The following is a 17048-nucleotide window of genomic DNA, read 5'->3' on the forward strand; positions in this document are numbered from 1 at the left end:
TTCTTATGAAGCATTATTGCTGTGCGAAGTTCTGATGTCGGGGTTTGTTGACATCTGCTTATTTGATGTTTCCATAACTGACTTAAAATGCCTTCAGTCTTTTTTACCAGGGTTGCCTTCCAGATAAGCTTACAAAAATAAGACCATGAAAATCCTCAGTTTGGAATTCATTTTGAACACAGGTCTTTGTCGCAAGTAAAAACAACTGTGTCCATTCGTTAATCGTTCATGATTATGGCACCTTTTAGAAATTCCCTTTTTACAAAATCTGACACAAACATACAGTTTAGTTGAACCAAAGTTCCCAGTGGGCAAAACTACATAATATGTTGTCCTTCCAGGTATCAGAAAGAGGCCATTTACCTGACCTTTATTTGTAATAGAACTCAAAATAATTGGTCTCTTCAGAAGTATACTAAACATCTGATTTTCAATGAACATTTCCTTGTGGAATAGTAAAGTAACAATTTCCACAGTTTGTGTTTCTCTTTGACATAGCAGCATAAAGAAACTCCTTTGTGTTAGTTTTTCCATGAACCATTTGGTCTTGTTTAACATCAGTTGCCATTCTGAGTCTGTATTGTTTAATGAAGAACATTACATTCAATCAGATAACCTCTTAGTTATTCCCAACAAATCACCTGACGAGGCTATCACCAATGTTTTTTATTGCTACCTCTATCACTATTAATTAATACAGCAGTCTTATAAGATTAACAATCTAGTTCTCCAATATTGGATTTTTCATAGATTCACATGTTGTTTGAATATTCCTTATCGACATGCTGGGAATCCTTGGTAACATCAAAGCACCTTACCTTTACATTTTAAACTGCTTGTCACTTTAGTGCTCTGCCCAAATCATTCTGGGACATATTGCTCCACTGCCAATAGACAGACCTTCTTTAACTCCACCGCTGGAGGCCCGCTTCAGATTTATTTTGTGCCTATTCAATGTTAGAGTCCTTGAAAAATCTACTTTTTCAACGATTTTGTCTAAATTCTTCATTTTTATTCCCCATCAAGATCTTCGTTTGCCATCAGATTATTCCTTCACCTGCTGGTTTGGATCTCCAGTCTATTCCGTTCTCTCCAGGAATTGCGATCTTGTTTCCTACCGTTGAGGTCTTTATAAGTCAGTTGACTGAGGCACCATGGCAGATACATAGAGGAAAAGCCTGTTCGAGGCCTGCTCAACCTGTCACCTCAATGTATACGTTGAGGATCTTCAAAATTAATGCGTATGTTGCTTGTATCCAGACCATGACCTGAATGACTGTTCCAAATGCCAGTTATTGTCCTCCAAGACTCGTAAGGATTGCCACAGGAGGTTGGTCGCATGGTTGGAAGACTGTGCCTGTGCTTCACAAAGATGTTATGCTTCTGTAAGGCACAGCAGACTTCATGAGCGCGCACTCCCTCGTCGAAGAGGTTGGTGTCCCATGCAGATTCTTCCCGGGGTAAGAGAATCAAAAAGGGACCTAGTTCACATGCTGGGGCTGCTCCATCATCAGCGCCTCGGTTAATGTTCTCGTCTGCAACTCCATCTGCTACGGACACATCAGTGACAGCTCCATCATCCAAGTTATCCTCATTGACTAAACGCACTGCTTTGGAAAAATGTCCACGATGGATGCACCATCCACCTCGTCGTCAACCAACGGCGACCCAAGTCCACCCTGTCGATGGCCACTACTTTGACGACCATGCCGACAAATCTGTCAACGGTGCAGAAATCTGCATTTACTACTGCTATGGCTGCCTAGTCATCTGCCAAGGCTTATGTCTCACCACCAACAGCTCCAAGAGGGGTTGCACAGGTTCCAGATCCCATCGGCTGCGCTGTTGTTCCTAGTATGATCCTCCCCCCCACCCCCCAAAGGACGTGGGTTGAGCTCTAACGTGGAAGTTCAGGAAGGAGTTTTTGCTGCTGCTGATGAGGTACTCCTGCATACTGTCACCCCCCCCCATGTGCTCCCTTAGCACCCACAAGCCTAACGTCTAAGCATGTTCCTAGCCATCCGAAACATCTCTGTGTAAGTTCTGCACCTTCGCAACAGGCTCCTGTTCATTCTGACACCCCATTAAGGCCTTTAAAATGCCCTACTCCCTATGTGGACTCATGTCGTCTCCATGGACATCTTGTCTCTGTGCTGCATCAACCGGCTGCCTATTCTGCCTTTGCCTCAAGGTCCTCATACCTTTCCTGCGCAACACAGACTAGTTCCACTGCCACCCGCCAACCCCACAGATACCGACACAGATGGTGACGCCTCTCCTACTAATGACTCTCCTCGCACCAATATGGATGATGAGTTTTATGACCTGGGGCCGGGGACGGCGAGTCAGAGGATCTGCGTCACTGGGATTCCCCCTGATTAAATGTGCTTATAGTTTACGTCCTCATGTCTCGGGCCGCAAGTTATTTGGTCTGAGGAGCACAGAAAGGAAGGTTTCCTTTATCATTGATGAAAATCCACAAGATTTCATGCGCCATTCCAAATCTGAAGATGGCCTCCAGTGGTGGAGTTAAAGGAGGCCGGTCTATTGGCTGTGGGTCTGTATGGCCCAGAATGATTCTTGCAGAGCACTAATGCAACAAGCAGTTTAACATTTAAAGGTAAGCTGTTTTCATTTACTCAGGATTGCCAGCCTGTCAAAAGGAAATATTCAAACAGCATGTGAATCTATGAAAGATATCAATGCTAGAAAACAGGAGTTAAATGTAAGTAACGTATTCCTTCTGGGATGTGAACCCCAATTATTCGGTCTGTACTATATTTGGTACTTGTTCTCTCCTCTGATTTTTTTTCCACAGTAATTTACTGATAATCCGCGTTCAGAGCAGCCTTTCCAGTTGTCATTAAGCAAAGTGCTATTAATAAGCAGGTTGGACATTACCATATGTGTATCTCTAGTGTTTGTGGACTGCTGTTAGCCTATAAAGTAGTTTCTCAGTCTGAATTATATATTTTGTTCCTAGTTGTCTTTCAGCCCCAATTTTAGCAGTGACCAACCAAATTAACTTTCATTTGAACAGAGTATTGAATGTAGTGCATTTTTCCTACTTTCATTTTCTGTTTCTTTTGGTCCTTGGTAAAGGAACGAGGAAATGACAGCTGGTACAAAACGTGAGGCTCAGCCGGTCCAGCAAACTGTATAATAGAAGCTACTTTGTCTAATGTAGACAGCTGCCAATAGGCCTCCAGTAGATCAGACATCTGTTTTTTTTTTAGCTTTGCCTGCTTTGATATCCACTAATCTGTGGATTGTAGTGCACTTCAAGAAGAAGAGACTGGATGTTTGGACATTATTGGCCTATGCAATCAATTTGTCCCTAGAAGTATGGCTTCACCCAAAAAGTATTTGCATTTAAAGTCAAAGTGGTATTTTGCATAAATGGTAAATATCAGTGATTTGCTTACACCCTCGGTTTAAAGTATCGTTGACATTCTTGTCTGATCTGTTATTTAGTTTTTGTGAAATGTTTTTTCTTGTTCAATGGTTAAATTTTGCATCAGAACCAATACTGAGACCAAACGCCTTGCCATGCAGCGGAACATGCAATTCTGCCAGACTTCAAAATGGCACGTGGAGTTTTTAAACCCTACCAGCGAGGAACCAATTAAATAACATTTCAAGAAGGGAAGAAATATGCATTACCAGCGGAGGAACCTAAGGCTACTAACCTGGAGCTGGAGGGATTGGGCTGGACGGCCCAAAGGTGAGACCCGAAACATAGGGTTAGGGAAGACTGAAAGCCATCTGGGGGGGGCTGTATCTCACGCAATTGCAGAGACCCGATGCAGATGAGGAGAGAATGTACATTCATCTCAGACATTGGCAGAGAGCAACTCCTTGGTGAGCGAGAAGGCCAAGAGCCTGCTGAATGCTATATCTCAGACAGTGGAAAAGATCCAACACATCAAACAAGAGCAAGCTGAAAGCCGGAGTACTATTCTTCATACCCTCACAGAGACTATGCTTTGAGTAAGCAAGAACGCTGAAAGTCTGCTGAGTGCTATATCTCAGACCCAGGCTTGGGTCCTGGACAAAAAGCCACCTGAGGAAGCCAACAGGCCGATCGATGGCGGGTGGGTTCAAATATCACAGCCTACTAAAAACCCTAAGTAAGGAGATAACAAATACTTGAAGGTATATGTGTGTCAAAAGGTATTGTCATTAACCCAGCCAGTGGTTGAGAATATCTGAGGCTGCATCCTAAAGCAAGGAGACAACAATGTATCTGCTGGTAGGCAAGGTAAAGAAATAAAGAAGCATGCTTGGAGCTATACACGCGAGACATTTCGGTAGATGGGTGCTATATGGCTGTGATGGTATTTGATTAGGGAATCCTAAAAGTAGTGGCGGGTGGTGGTCCTTTTGATAGGTCCTTGATAAAGCCCATCCTGGCACATTTTTTTTGTGATCCTTGTAAGGTTTAGTTTCTTAAACCTTGGTCTTATAGGTGTTCATCTACCCTGATCCTTTTGTAAATAAATGTGTTGACGATACCTTTTTGACATGTGTGATCCTTCATCACATAATCTACAGTTTTATTGGGTGCCCTTGTGTGTCAAGCCTAATAGATTGTTTTCATCTTTTTCCAGTCAACCAGGGCTTGAGAAGTGCAGCACTAGAAGACTGTGCTTTATGTCAGGAAACAATTTCTTCCTCTGAGCTTGCAGCAAAGGCCCGAGATGGGGAGTTTGAAGGTTTGTTAGTGTTTCCTTGAATAACATGTTTTGCTTCCTGTGTCAATGATCGCCTTGGAACTTAAACCATGTCCTGTATAACGAGAGCATTTTGCTGTTTTATTAACTCTTTGTGTAAATGTTAATTGTGCACATGTACACATGATCTGCATGTGCTACAAATACATGCATATGCCTACATGGTTAACTACCAATGGGAGAGGCGGGGAGGTCATAGAACACTGATTCACACATTTATTTACACCCTATATTATGCACGTTTCATGTGTGCCTTCTAGTGCTAATGTTCACAATGGGGGAGAAAGGTAGTCTAGTACCCCTTGTGCCTGCCTCTGCCCTGTAACCTGGCTATGTTCGTCTAGCTTTACGTTAAAAAGAGTTGCTTCTAGTTAGTCTTGTAGCTAATAGCTTATAGGCAGGTGCTACTGGCGAGGGTTACTGGCGTGGTGATGTCCATCAGAATGAGAATTTGTACCAAGATGTTGCTAGGTGGTTTATGTGCTCTTTATAATTATAATAGCTTTTTTTCCTTATTTAAAAAAGGAACAACATATGTTTTTTATCAACATATTAATAACTTCAAGACCTCTTTATTTTTTATTAGTAGCTGTCTCCTAAAAATTGGGAAGCATATCGGAATGTGGGAAACCAATCGAGACATTAAATGTGAAGGCTGACACTGCATGCTATCCACCAGTGCTCAGAAATCTGTGTGTAGCTTGAAACAGCAACAGCACTAAGATGCTGTCAGAGGGGATCAAAGGTTTGATTTCAGGAAGTTCATGTCTGAAAAAGGCAGATTCACAGAGATAGGCAGTCATATTGTCTGTTTGTGCACATACCCCCTTGCCACACCTGATATGGCAGACAAATTCAGGACAGTTTTTAAAATTGTACAGTAGACGAAGCCATGCGAGTCATTGTGCCCTACACAATTTCACCATCAGTAAAAGTACATGTGTTTTTCATCAAATAATTAGCAACATTGTAAGATGATGCCTCTAACAGCATTTGCATTGCAGCGTTTAGTTTACCTACTTTTTAGGATGGCAGACATCTTCCTTTGGGAAAATGATTTTCATGATTTGTGTGTATTGCAAAATGCCCGTCAACGTTACTTTTTCCCACTGTAACTTGGGCACCGTAGATTAAAGATGCACATTTTGTTTTTACTCTGGAAGACAAAAGGTTTCCCATGCTGGATGGTAATTGTACTTCTTTTGCCTTTTTTTGGATGGTGCATCTGCATCCGGGATTTCAACAAAGGTAGTTTATTGGTTTCTTTTGTGGCAGCAAATGCAAAAGCAATCTGAGGAGTATTTCAATCAATGTGTTATACAGGTTTTAAAAAATTCAACATTTCAGGGGGCACTGTTGCACGCAACTAAGATGGCCGCCTGATCGGAGCGCTCCGATCCCACAAACACCCTATATATAAATAAATCCTTTTTGGAGCCGCGGAGAGAAGAAACTACTACACCGTCCGTTTCCTGTGCTCCTGCTGCACATTGTGTACATATCCTGTTCGAAACCGCGGAGGCGCGAGGGAGTTCGCAGCCCCCTTCGGACTAACGGCTTCTCCAGCGGACCACGGCCCGCCCCCGGACTCTGGAAGAATCCTATGCCAGACCGAGGCGCCGTCATCAGCACAGGGCCGCGTGGGGGAGGAGCACTGATCACTGCGGCGCAGCCCCACGACAACGCCCTGGAGGCGGACCGTGTGGGCAGTCAACGGGACCCAGGGTGGACTCGAGGTGGTCTGTGGCTCCGGCCCACCTCCCGGACAACGACATCTTTCATGCAAGGCCCCAGCCGACTCATGTCTCGGGCCTGCCGCAGAGTGGCCCTCGTCTGACGTCGCAAGAGCAGGTGAGGGTCGCAGAAGCGTGGGCCCAGAGATAGTGGCTGTGTCACGAAGTAAAGTTTTATAAAATCCTTTCTACACTGGTTTCCACCCAGAGACAGTACTAACGTGGGAGGTCGGAGAACAACCGAGGGCCTGTATGGCAATGTCATATACGTTACATAAGATTCGGTACACTGGTACCCAACAGGTTTCACAATATATGTATTGACGTTGCTCTGTACAGGCTATACCAATCCGGTGTGGATGGCTGGCCTGACCCGCGCCATCGACCCTTGCTCTGCTGCACGGGTGACTCATGGGCCGCAATGAGAAAAAAAGCCTGAGGGTGAAAAAAACTGGCCCAATGCACTCCTATGCCAGCTCCCAACCTCAGGGGACGCCGGCTGCCATAAACATGGGGGATGACAATCCTGCTGCGATTGAACAGGACGACAGAGAAGACCGCCTAATGACCATGGTACAGAACGGCTTCCTGGCAGTGAACGTCAAGCTGGACGATATTGTTTCAACTATCAGCTCCCTTAATGCTAGAGTGGACTAAGAGAGCACTCGTGTTACAGAAGCTGAGACCAGAATCAGCACAAATGAAGATACGCTAATACAACATGGTCGAGACATAGCACAGCTGAAAGGGGAACTGCTTAAGACTCGAGCAAAATTCGATGACCTGGAATCTCGATCTAGAAGAAACAATATCCGTATTGTCGGCATTCCAGAATCCTTCTGTAAGGGTCCAATGGAGCGACAAGTTGAGGTCCTTTTGAAAACTCTTCTGGGCACGGAATCCTTTTCTAACCACTTTCTTGTTGAGAGGGCTCATTGCACCTTAGCGCCGACACCCAAGCCTGGGGCGCCACTGCGCATGGTTATTGTGCGCCTCCTGAACTATAGGGACAGGGACGCGATCCTAAAACTTTCAAGGGAAAAAGGCTCCCTGCAATATGAAGGAAACAGTCCACATTTATCCAGATTTTTGGACCAGCGTCCAAATGCAACGCAGATCCTATGAACAAGCCAAAAAGCTCCTGAGATTGCGTCAGGTCCCATACGCCCTCATCTTCCCGGGGAAACTACGGATTCAATATGGAGGCAGGTCGCATTTCTTTGAGAACCCTGCGGAAGCCATAGCGTACATTGAGGAGTCCATCCCCATTCCTCCCAAAGAACATCCACGGGACCGGAACAGGCCACCACGACCGGGAGACGAAGTCCCGGACTCAGCCGACTGAAATGGAGTTACGGAAACATACTTACTTAGTCTCTCCCGAGAGCAACGGTTCCAATTGCTATTGTTTGAAGAGGGTGGGATGGTGAGCCTCTACTAATGGAGGCCCTGCGACTGCAACTAGCGACCCTCAGGAAAGTTCCACAGGTTATGGGGAAAGGGTTACATCATCGGGTTGGGGTTGATGGTGCGGGCGGGGGTGGGAGTAGGGTAAAAAGTTTTGCCACGGTTGCCAATAGTTCTAAAATGCAGAGACTGGTTGCATCGGGTTCACCTGTTAAGGTTGGTGGCGTAAGCGAATCACTTCACACATTGATAGTAATAGAATACCATGGTACTGGGTGACAGGGGGGTATCTGCTAAACTTCTCTCATGGAATATCCGGGGCCTAAACAACCCGATTAAGGCCAGGAAAATCGCAGCATACATAACCAGACATAACCCCCAGATCGTGTTACTGCAAGAAACTCCCGCACTGGGGCAGGTATGTTCCAATTTTCTCCCTAGATAGGGCGCATTACGATATACTGAATATTCCTCCCAATCTAGAGGGGTTCTGACCCTAATAAATCCGAATCTGGGCTTCCGTATCCAGGACGTAAAAACTGACACACAAGGGAGATATGTTGTAATCTGGGGCGAGTTGGCGGGCAGGAAGATGGTTATAGTCAACACGTATGGCCCCAATGTAGAAGACCCTGAATTCTACAATGCTATATATAATTTGTTGGTTGAAGCTGAGGATGCGGCAGTGATCTGGGGAGGGGATTTTAATATGATACTTGACACGACCCTAGACAGGTCTACAACTTCCCATAGATCCTTTACCAAAACCAGATTAGCTATACAACAAATAATGCAACAGATGACCATGGTAGACATCTGGCGAGAATTACATCCCCAAGAACAGCGCTTTACTTTCTATTCGTCAGTGCATGATTCTGAATCTCGAACTGATTACGGGCTTATCAGCTCAACACTCACGAATATTGTCCAGCACTGCGATATGTACCCCCGTACCCTCTCGGATCACTCCCCTGTGTCAATTACTTTGTGTATCGGCGAAGCTGCCCCGAGGGCCAGACGCTGGAAAATGCCCCCTGTTCGACTAAGAGACCCTGACGTTTGTGAATCACTGCGCATTGAAATAGAGGAATTTCTTCAACTAAATGAAGGGTCGGTAGACCGGTGCGCTACACTGTGGGAAACATTTAAAGTATGGTTGCGTGGCGCAATTATGGCAAACTACGGGCCTACTGAAGGCAGTTAGGCAAGAGTTGGACATAATGGAGGCCAAACTTGAGCTCCTGGACTTCGAATACACCTGTACACATAGTAAAGAGGCCCTTCTGGATATTCACACTACACTGGCAGAATTTAATAAACATGCTGCGAGGGAGGTACAATACATGGCTACCCCGGTCCGAGCTTGTAGATACGGGGAAAGTAATAAAGCAGGGAGATGCCTAGCCCGGATGCTTAAGGCCAAACACGGCCATCCCCCGTTAGCGACAATCCAGACACCTAGTGGTGACATAGTCAATGGGGACCAAGAAATTAATGGTATGTTCGCCGCATTCTATAAATCACTATATTCCAATACGGACACCAAAACTAAAGAAGAAATAGTGGAATATCTGGACGTGATTGATCTCCCAACCCTGACTCCGGAGACATGCATGATATTAGATGCCCCTATATCACTTGAGGAAATTAGAGGCAATGAAAGCATTAACATCAGGGCCCGACTAGGTGCCGAATTATATAAAGAATTCCATGACATACTAGCCCCTGTCTTACTGAAAGTATGGGAAGAGGCGATGGAGTGCGGCATACTGCCAGACACTATGCGAGGGGCAGTGATCACGGTCCTTCTTAAACCCCGTAGACCCCCTCAGGACATGGGGTCATACAGACCCCTCTCACTCATTAATACCGATGCGAAGATTTTCGCAAAGGTTCTAGCTACCAGGCTCCTGCCCTCTATGCCTATATTGGTGCGTCCCGACCAGGCTGGCTTTATACCAACAAGGTCCACTGCTCTTAATCTGCGCAGACTCTTTGGAGTGATGACACAGATAGACCCTGCGGCGGATGCGGTGGCGGCGTCCCTTGATGCCGAGAAAGCTTTTGACTCTGTCTCCTGGGTCTATCGGTTTCAGGTCCTTGAGAGATTTGGGTTGGGAAGATACTTCGTTAGCTGTGTCAGGTTATCGTATACTTGCCCGGGAGCGAGGGTACTAACAAATCAAACCATCTCATCCCTGTTTCGCCTCGGTAGAGGCACCAGACAGGGCTGCCCCTTCTCCCCAATCCTTTTCGCACTTACGATAGAACCCATGGCTGAATACTTCCGTCAAAACCATGCATGTAGAGGTCTTCGTATGACAGGGAGACCACAAATCATTTCCTTATATGCAGATGACACCCTACTATATATTAGGAACCCGGGGGTAAATCTAGCGCCAGTTATGGCTGAGGTTCAGAGGTCCTCTGAATACTCGGGGTACAGGGTTAATGTTTCTAAGTCAGAACTGTTCCCGCTTACTCCTAAAACTAGAGATATGTCAGACACACAGGGATTCAAATGGTCACCAACACACATCCGTTACTTGGGGATCAGGGTAACCAGAGACAGGAGTACATTGCTCGCAGAAAATCACGGTGAACTCTTACAATCCCTAACAGTTAAACTACAAGTCTGGAACATGCTCCCTCTATCCCTATATGGGCGAATATCGTTACTCAAGATGGTAGTGCTACCCAAACTCCTATACCTTTTTTGCAACATACCGATTTGGCAGGGCAGAACATTCTTCACTAAATTCAATACACTCGCCACAACATTTGTATGGGGAGGGAAAACGCCCAGGTTGAAGTGGTCCAAAATGACAGAACCCTGTGCAAAAGGTGTGATTGCAGCACCAGACTTCGAACTTTATTATCTAACATCATAGGCACACTTCGCGAGACACTGGTTCGACCTGGAGGACACGGCACCACACATTACCTTGGAAAGGTTTGCGGCATCCCCCCCAGATCTGCAAGCTGTTATGTTTGACCTTAATCGGAAGGACACGTGCAAATATGATCCTGTAAGCGCCACTGCGCGTGCATGGGCCAGGATATATAAGAGACTTGCCATTACAACCTTGTATGATCCGGAGGTGCCTTTGTGGAACTTCCCGGGCATAAGCCCCACATTTGATTAAGGCACTCCAGGGTACCTGGGACCCACAGAAGCAATTTAGAATGCGAGGCGTGTTCCTGTAAGGGAGATACTGTGCATTAGACGATTTTGTCGGGGCAGTGGGTGGAGATCACCTCAAGAGATTTCAGTTTCACAGGATGAAATCTGCCTTCGCCGCCAAATGGCCCTCCTTCCCAGAAGAGCCACCCACTCGCGAATGTATTGCAGCCATGACGGAACCAGGGGGATGCAGGAAAAGTCTGTCTGCACTATACAGCCTTGTTCAGATCGATTCCAAGACGTACAATAACATTAAAGAGACCTGGGAGCGAGATCTGGGTGTGGAGCTGTGTGAAGCCACATGGTTGAGATATTGCCAATTGACTAAATGTGTATCCATGAACTCAGGGCTACGTCTTATTCAGTTTAAAGTTCTGAACCAGTTGCACTACACCCCAGCCAAGTTAGCTAAGTTTGTGCAGGGCCACACGGGAAAATGCCCTAAATGTGACGCCCCTGACGCAGACTCCTATCACATGTATTGGGCCTGCCCGCTGATAACTAAATTCTGGGGGGAGGTGGCGGAGATTCTGGAAGACATTACTGCAATACCTGCTACACCTTCCCCACGGAAATACCTTTTTGGGGATATCGGTAAGGCTGCAACTACCACTAGACGATTGTTCAATTTAGCATGTGTGGTTGCGAAACGAAATATTCTGAAATGTTGGAAATCCATAGATCATCCCAGGCGACTGGACTTCTTGAAAGACCGGTCGATGGTTAATGAACTTGAAGAACAATTTATTATTACATTGCCATCGAGATGCCGCCCCAAAGACATATGGTCGCTGTTCAGACTCTATCTATATAATATGTTATCCGATGAAGAGGACAATCCATCGTCACCGCTCTAGTACTGTCAAACGAAGTTTAAATGTGTAGTATATACTGTAAATGATCATCTATGTTGTTATATCACGGTGTGATTCACTAGCCACTGGCCAGTTTGGTCTTGTTGTACCTCTCTCTGAACAAAAACATTTTTTTTTTAAATTACAAAAAAAAAATTCAACATATACCACGTTCTGCTTTGTCAAAAAATAAAATTCACTGGCAGTTTAGCATATCCACAATTCAGGCAAATTGCTCACATGCCAAGTCACTGAATTGATATGATAGGTTATTTGTAACGTGTTTAATACCCAGAGGTTTCTAAGCGTGGACCCGGGGATCGAACCTGTGTTGCTCCATGTCGTCTTGCTTCCAAGGCAAGCATGTTGCCGCAGAGCTATCCTCCCAAGACTTCAGCAAAGTAAAAGTAAGCCAAATCCTACTTTGCTACTACTCTTAAAGGTTCTTATGTCAAAATAATTGGGAAGATAGAAAGAAATGAACATTTGGAAACCATAGATCAGGTTAAATGCAAAAGAAGTGTAAATCACAGCGCTAAAATAATCATTTTTATAGCAATGAATTGAAGTGTTTCTGAATCAAATAACAAACCAACAAGACAATATATGAATTGTTATGACATTTTGAGCAAAGGGTTTATGGTTGTAGCGAGGGGTGACATATTCATAATGTGTGATGACCTGCCACCCGTCTGCCCTTTATGAAGGAGGCAGTATCACTGAGCCGCTCATAGGATCCGCTGCCTCTCCCATGCAGGTCATTCTGGTGCATGACCAATGGGCCATGCCTGGTTCCACATACAGCTCTGACATATTGAGGGATCTAGCATCACAAAAATTGTTTAAATTGACAATTATGACATGTTTGCAATGGCATCAGCATGTGTTTTACATTGGCAGTGCCGGCATATCCCACGTACTATTGGAGACCAGGCATCTATTGGAATTTTCCTTCCGTTGGGGAATTAAATGGAAATTGCATAGTGTTTTGTCCAATTATTTAGCAGAAATCATGCTCCTAAATTGCACAGTAGTGAAAGCTGAAATTCCACTGCCAGAATTTGAACATATGCATACAGGTTCCCCACAGATCATTATACATCTCCCCGTTTGTGTACATAGCTGAAGAGTATCAACCCTATTAATTGTTCTCCCATCCCATGGCTCTCCTCAATGTTCGATCCCTGTATTCACTACCCTATTTTGTACAGTGCGCTGTTACTTAGTAAGTAGATAGATTTAAGCTACATTAATCCTAAACATATCAAAATATATTTACATACAAACCACTGCTCACTGTGCCCCATTCTGAAATTTCAGTAAAGATAGCATACTTCTACATTTGTTATCAAACAATAATATATATATTCGGCATACGTCTGGATTTGTTCCAAAGTGCCCATTTTAAACTCCTATAATTGTTGGTGCCAATAGTCTCCATGCTGCCCTAAAGTTTGCCTGTGGGAGCACCAAGACTAATATCTGCAATAACGAGAGTGGATCATAATTTAACACTACATAGTACTCTACGAGTAGATCATTGGTGAGTGACCACCATTGAAGTTCACCATAATCAAATCTAAATGTCTAACTGGAGTTCCTGATCTAAAAATGGGCTGTGCTGGCTAGTCACTGTGCAATCAGCCATGTACCCGAAGATAAAGAAAAATGTAAACCGTCGTCAAATTCCTCGTCAAAAGTACCCAAAGACTCAAAACTACCTGTAAAAATTGCCCAGGATAATGTAAACCCATTTTACATTAGACAAAGTTATACCATCCAACATGGATGTTAGGTTTTCTAATGGGAGCAGAACAAATGTTAATTTGGAAAAAGATGAGGGCGAACATAAACATTAAAAATGAGTAAACAAATCCTAGTAGGATAAAGAATTCTGAGGAGTTAAATATCAAGTGAGTCATAAGGAATGTTCTAGTTGAGTTAATTCAATCCACTATGCTGCCTCTTTCCCTTGACAAACGATATTACAAAAATAAACTATCCTGATTTAAAGCCGAACCTTAAGGCACAAGTCTCCTGTAGGAAAATAAATTGTTACCTAGAAATTATTTCTGATCAACACCATGTTTAGAGTAAGCCAGCAATGTTCCAAAATATTGAGTCCAAGTAAATTAATCCTTTAGCTGTAGTATGGCAGAGGGAGTGTTCCAAACTTTAGTCGAAGTCTAGATTTAGGGTGGTTCCAGTTTCTGGACAGCAAGCAGAGCTTAATCTCTTCCTGTCATAGGTACAAACATTAGGAGTGGGGAGTACTTTGACTGATCGGACAAATGCGGGTTGACTGTGGATTTTAATGCTCAACTCACAAGGGAGTCCTAAATTCAATCTTCAGTAGACCTTCAGGACAAGATTAATTTCTTAAGACTAGCTTGATATAGTCCTTCCTAGCCACGCTGGATCCGGCTGTCTCAAGGCTTCCGGGTCATTGCTTCTAATAGCTAGACAACCCTTGACGTGACCAATCCAATGTATGCTTTTGTTGAGTAGGGACCTCCCTGGTTCAACCGCCTCCTCTGTTAAATTGGGGACTCCCATCTCGAAAGCACACTTACACTAACTTTTGAACCTACCAAGTATCTAGTAGATGGTGGTGTTTATCTTTAATGATAACAACTGATGTTATGTGCAGGGGGTGTGTATTGAGTATTCTTTTTAAAAAGACAGATTACATGAATCATTCAGAACGTTTCCCTGTGTCTCCTTCATCCTAGCCAACAAAATCTCCAATACACCTCCCAATATGGCATGATCCCGGTCATACTTTCTTGGCACATCCTCCCCTCCAGACTGCCCAGATCAGCAGTACGTAATGGGCTTTGCTCCTGCCTCTTGGATTACCACTGCAATATACCATTTCAAGCATGCTGATCACCGCACTACTTCCAAAAGCCCCGGCCCTAAGAACATCTTGTGTGCGGTGCCTGGCTTGCCTTTGCAATCCCTGCTCCATTCTGTCTCATTGAAGCCCATAATGAAGGCACACTCAATTATACACTTTTTTGAGGAAAAAAGGCATGCACATCTAACCCTGTGCCAAATATGTAGCCTTTTAGCTAACCCACACACATTGTTTGAAAATGGAACCGAATTGTGTTTAATGCATCAGTGTTCGTCTGCATTCAATTCTGCTGATATTTGCATATCATTTGTTTTGCCCTTTGCAGACCCTCCACAATGGGTTCCTGATGAAGCTTGTAGCGACTGCACAGCGTGCAAGGCTCCATTTACAGTAATACGGCGAAAACACCACTGCAGGAGCTGTGGCAAGGTAATGGGATCCAGACTAAAGTGGCACGGAACAAGATGTAAATCATTAACCTCATCAGTTGATGCGTTCTAATGCAGTGCAATTGTTTGAAATTCAATATGCCTGGATATAGTCCTGATTGTGTTTGTGTATGCTGTATCCAATTATTGTGTAATTAACCTACTGTGTGCTGATTGCTGCTCCAAATGGGTGACATAAATCACGCATTTTGAAAGCTCTGTACCAGTTATCCGAGTCTTGATCTTCTATAGTGCAAATTTATATAGGGAGACTTTATTGTATTATAATTTGGGGGGATTTTGCTACATGATTAACATTTTAAAGGCTCATCGATCTGTCTTTTTTCCACCTGCAGCTAGTATTCAGTCAATTTCATTCCATCATTTGTCAAGTCGGCTCCTAAACTCTGATTAGTTCTCTTTTATTAGTTCACCCTTTTACAAGCCCAAAATGTTTTGAGTGGCTTGTCATTGTACTTACAACTAACCACTATGTGCATCAATTAATTGGGTGAAACATTCTCTTGCCCGAATTAAAACAGCCCAACAACGAAATGTACCCGGCGAGGTGATATTAGATGTACATTTCACCAATTTTGCTTCTCCATTGGGAATTTAGCTTACCCTTCTTCCACTTCTTTTGTAGGTACTCACATTTAGGAAATTGCTCTTAGCCCCACCCCCGCCCCCAACAAAGGTTTCAAAATATTTGTATTTATTACGTTGGGATACAACAGTGCTACAACCAGAAACAATTACATGAGAAACATTAAGAGGCAGAGCATTCTTTTTTCTGGGTGCTTTACGCAACTATATCATTGGAATATGGATGAACATGCACCAGGTGGTGGTTATTATTATTTGGGTATTTATTGAGCACAGACCTAACTTTGTGAAGCAGCGGGCTGCTTTACAATCCTAGGTTGAAGAACAAGGTTATGGAGCAGAGAAACAACTGAGTGGGGATCTAACAGGGGCGGTAAGGTTATTGTCAGCAATGTGGGTCTTTAAGTAACCAGGGGAGGAAATAGTGGGAATCAGATCACCCATTCTCTGGTATGGTGGGGAGTGGCTGGTGTATGGACCTACATGTTTGATGGGAAGAATATGGGCTATGAAGAGGGGGGGATCAGATCGTACACTTTAAAAATTCAATATACTATCATTGACAATTTGCTAATGAGAACAGTGTAGCATTCTCTTTAGGGCACCCATATTATATTATACTTTAGCCTTCTGGGATTGTCACACCACTCTTCTAGTTACAAGAGGCATTTCATAACTGTAAAACATTGTTCCTTCTGAAGAAATGATATGCTTAGTTGCAAGATTGATGCCAAGTATCATGGTTGCATTGTTCATATCATGGAGACGGGAGTTCCAGCTCTAGGGAATAAGAAAGGCAAAGGAATGAAAGTTGGAGGCAGTGCAAGATGGGCTGGAAACATATGTTGGGTGGCACTTGGACTAGCAGAGCAACGAGTAATGGAGTTGGCTATTAAGGGTGAGGCAGTAAATTGATAGATTTATAGACTGAGTAGGGCCCTGTGCTGCATTTGGAGCACTCTTGCCAGATGCACTAAGCAGACATGGGTGAAGAACATGTATTTTGCCAAGGGGTTAAAAAACAAAAGGGAATTTCAAGGTGAAGGAATAATCTTAGCCTACAGAGGACTGGATTTGAGATTATTTTGGGATTTAAGTCATGTGGGTTCAGATTCAGGAAGCCTAGACTGGCGGATATGATGGCTAAAGTATCGGAGAAGGTAATACTTGAAGGAGTTACAAGTTTGTATTGGAGAACCCTGAGGTTGCAAATGTTAGGTGCTGGAATGAGGATATCGGGGGG

General features: G+C 44.1%; 1 protein-coding gene across 3 annotated transcripts in view; it reads left to right on the forward strand.

Annotated features, from left to right (window-relative positions):
- The window catches only part of ZFYVE28 (zinc finger FYVE-type containing 28), an 881464-nt gene that overhangs the window by 812758 nt on the left and 51658 nt on the right, over positions 1–17048 (forward strand). For all 3 annotated transcript variants that reach the window (XM_069632121.1, XM_069632123.1, XM_069632122.1), the window contains 2 exons: positions 4611–4715; positions 15097–15200. In XM_069632121.1, coding sequence (XP_069488222.1) covers positions 4611–4715; positions 15097–15200 — 209 coding nt within the window. The remainder of the gene's footprint in view (positions 1–4610; positions 4716–15096; positions 15201–17048) is intronic.

Source organism: Ambystoma mexicanum, chromosome 6q (genome assembly GCF_040938575.1).
Source record: "Ambystoma mexicanum isolate Mex_15411 chromosome 6q, UKY_AmexF1_1, whole genome shotgun sequence".
NCBI classification, from domain to species: domain Eukaryota; kingdom Metazoa; phylum Chordata; class Amphibia; order Caudata; family Ambystomatidae; genus Ambystoma; species Ambystoma mexicanum.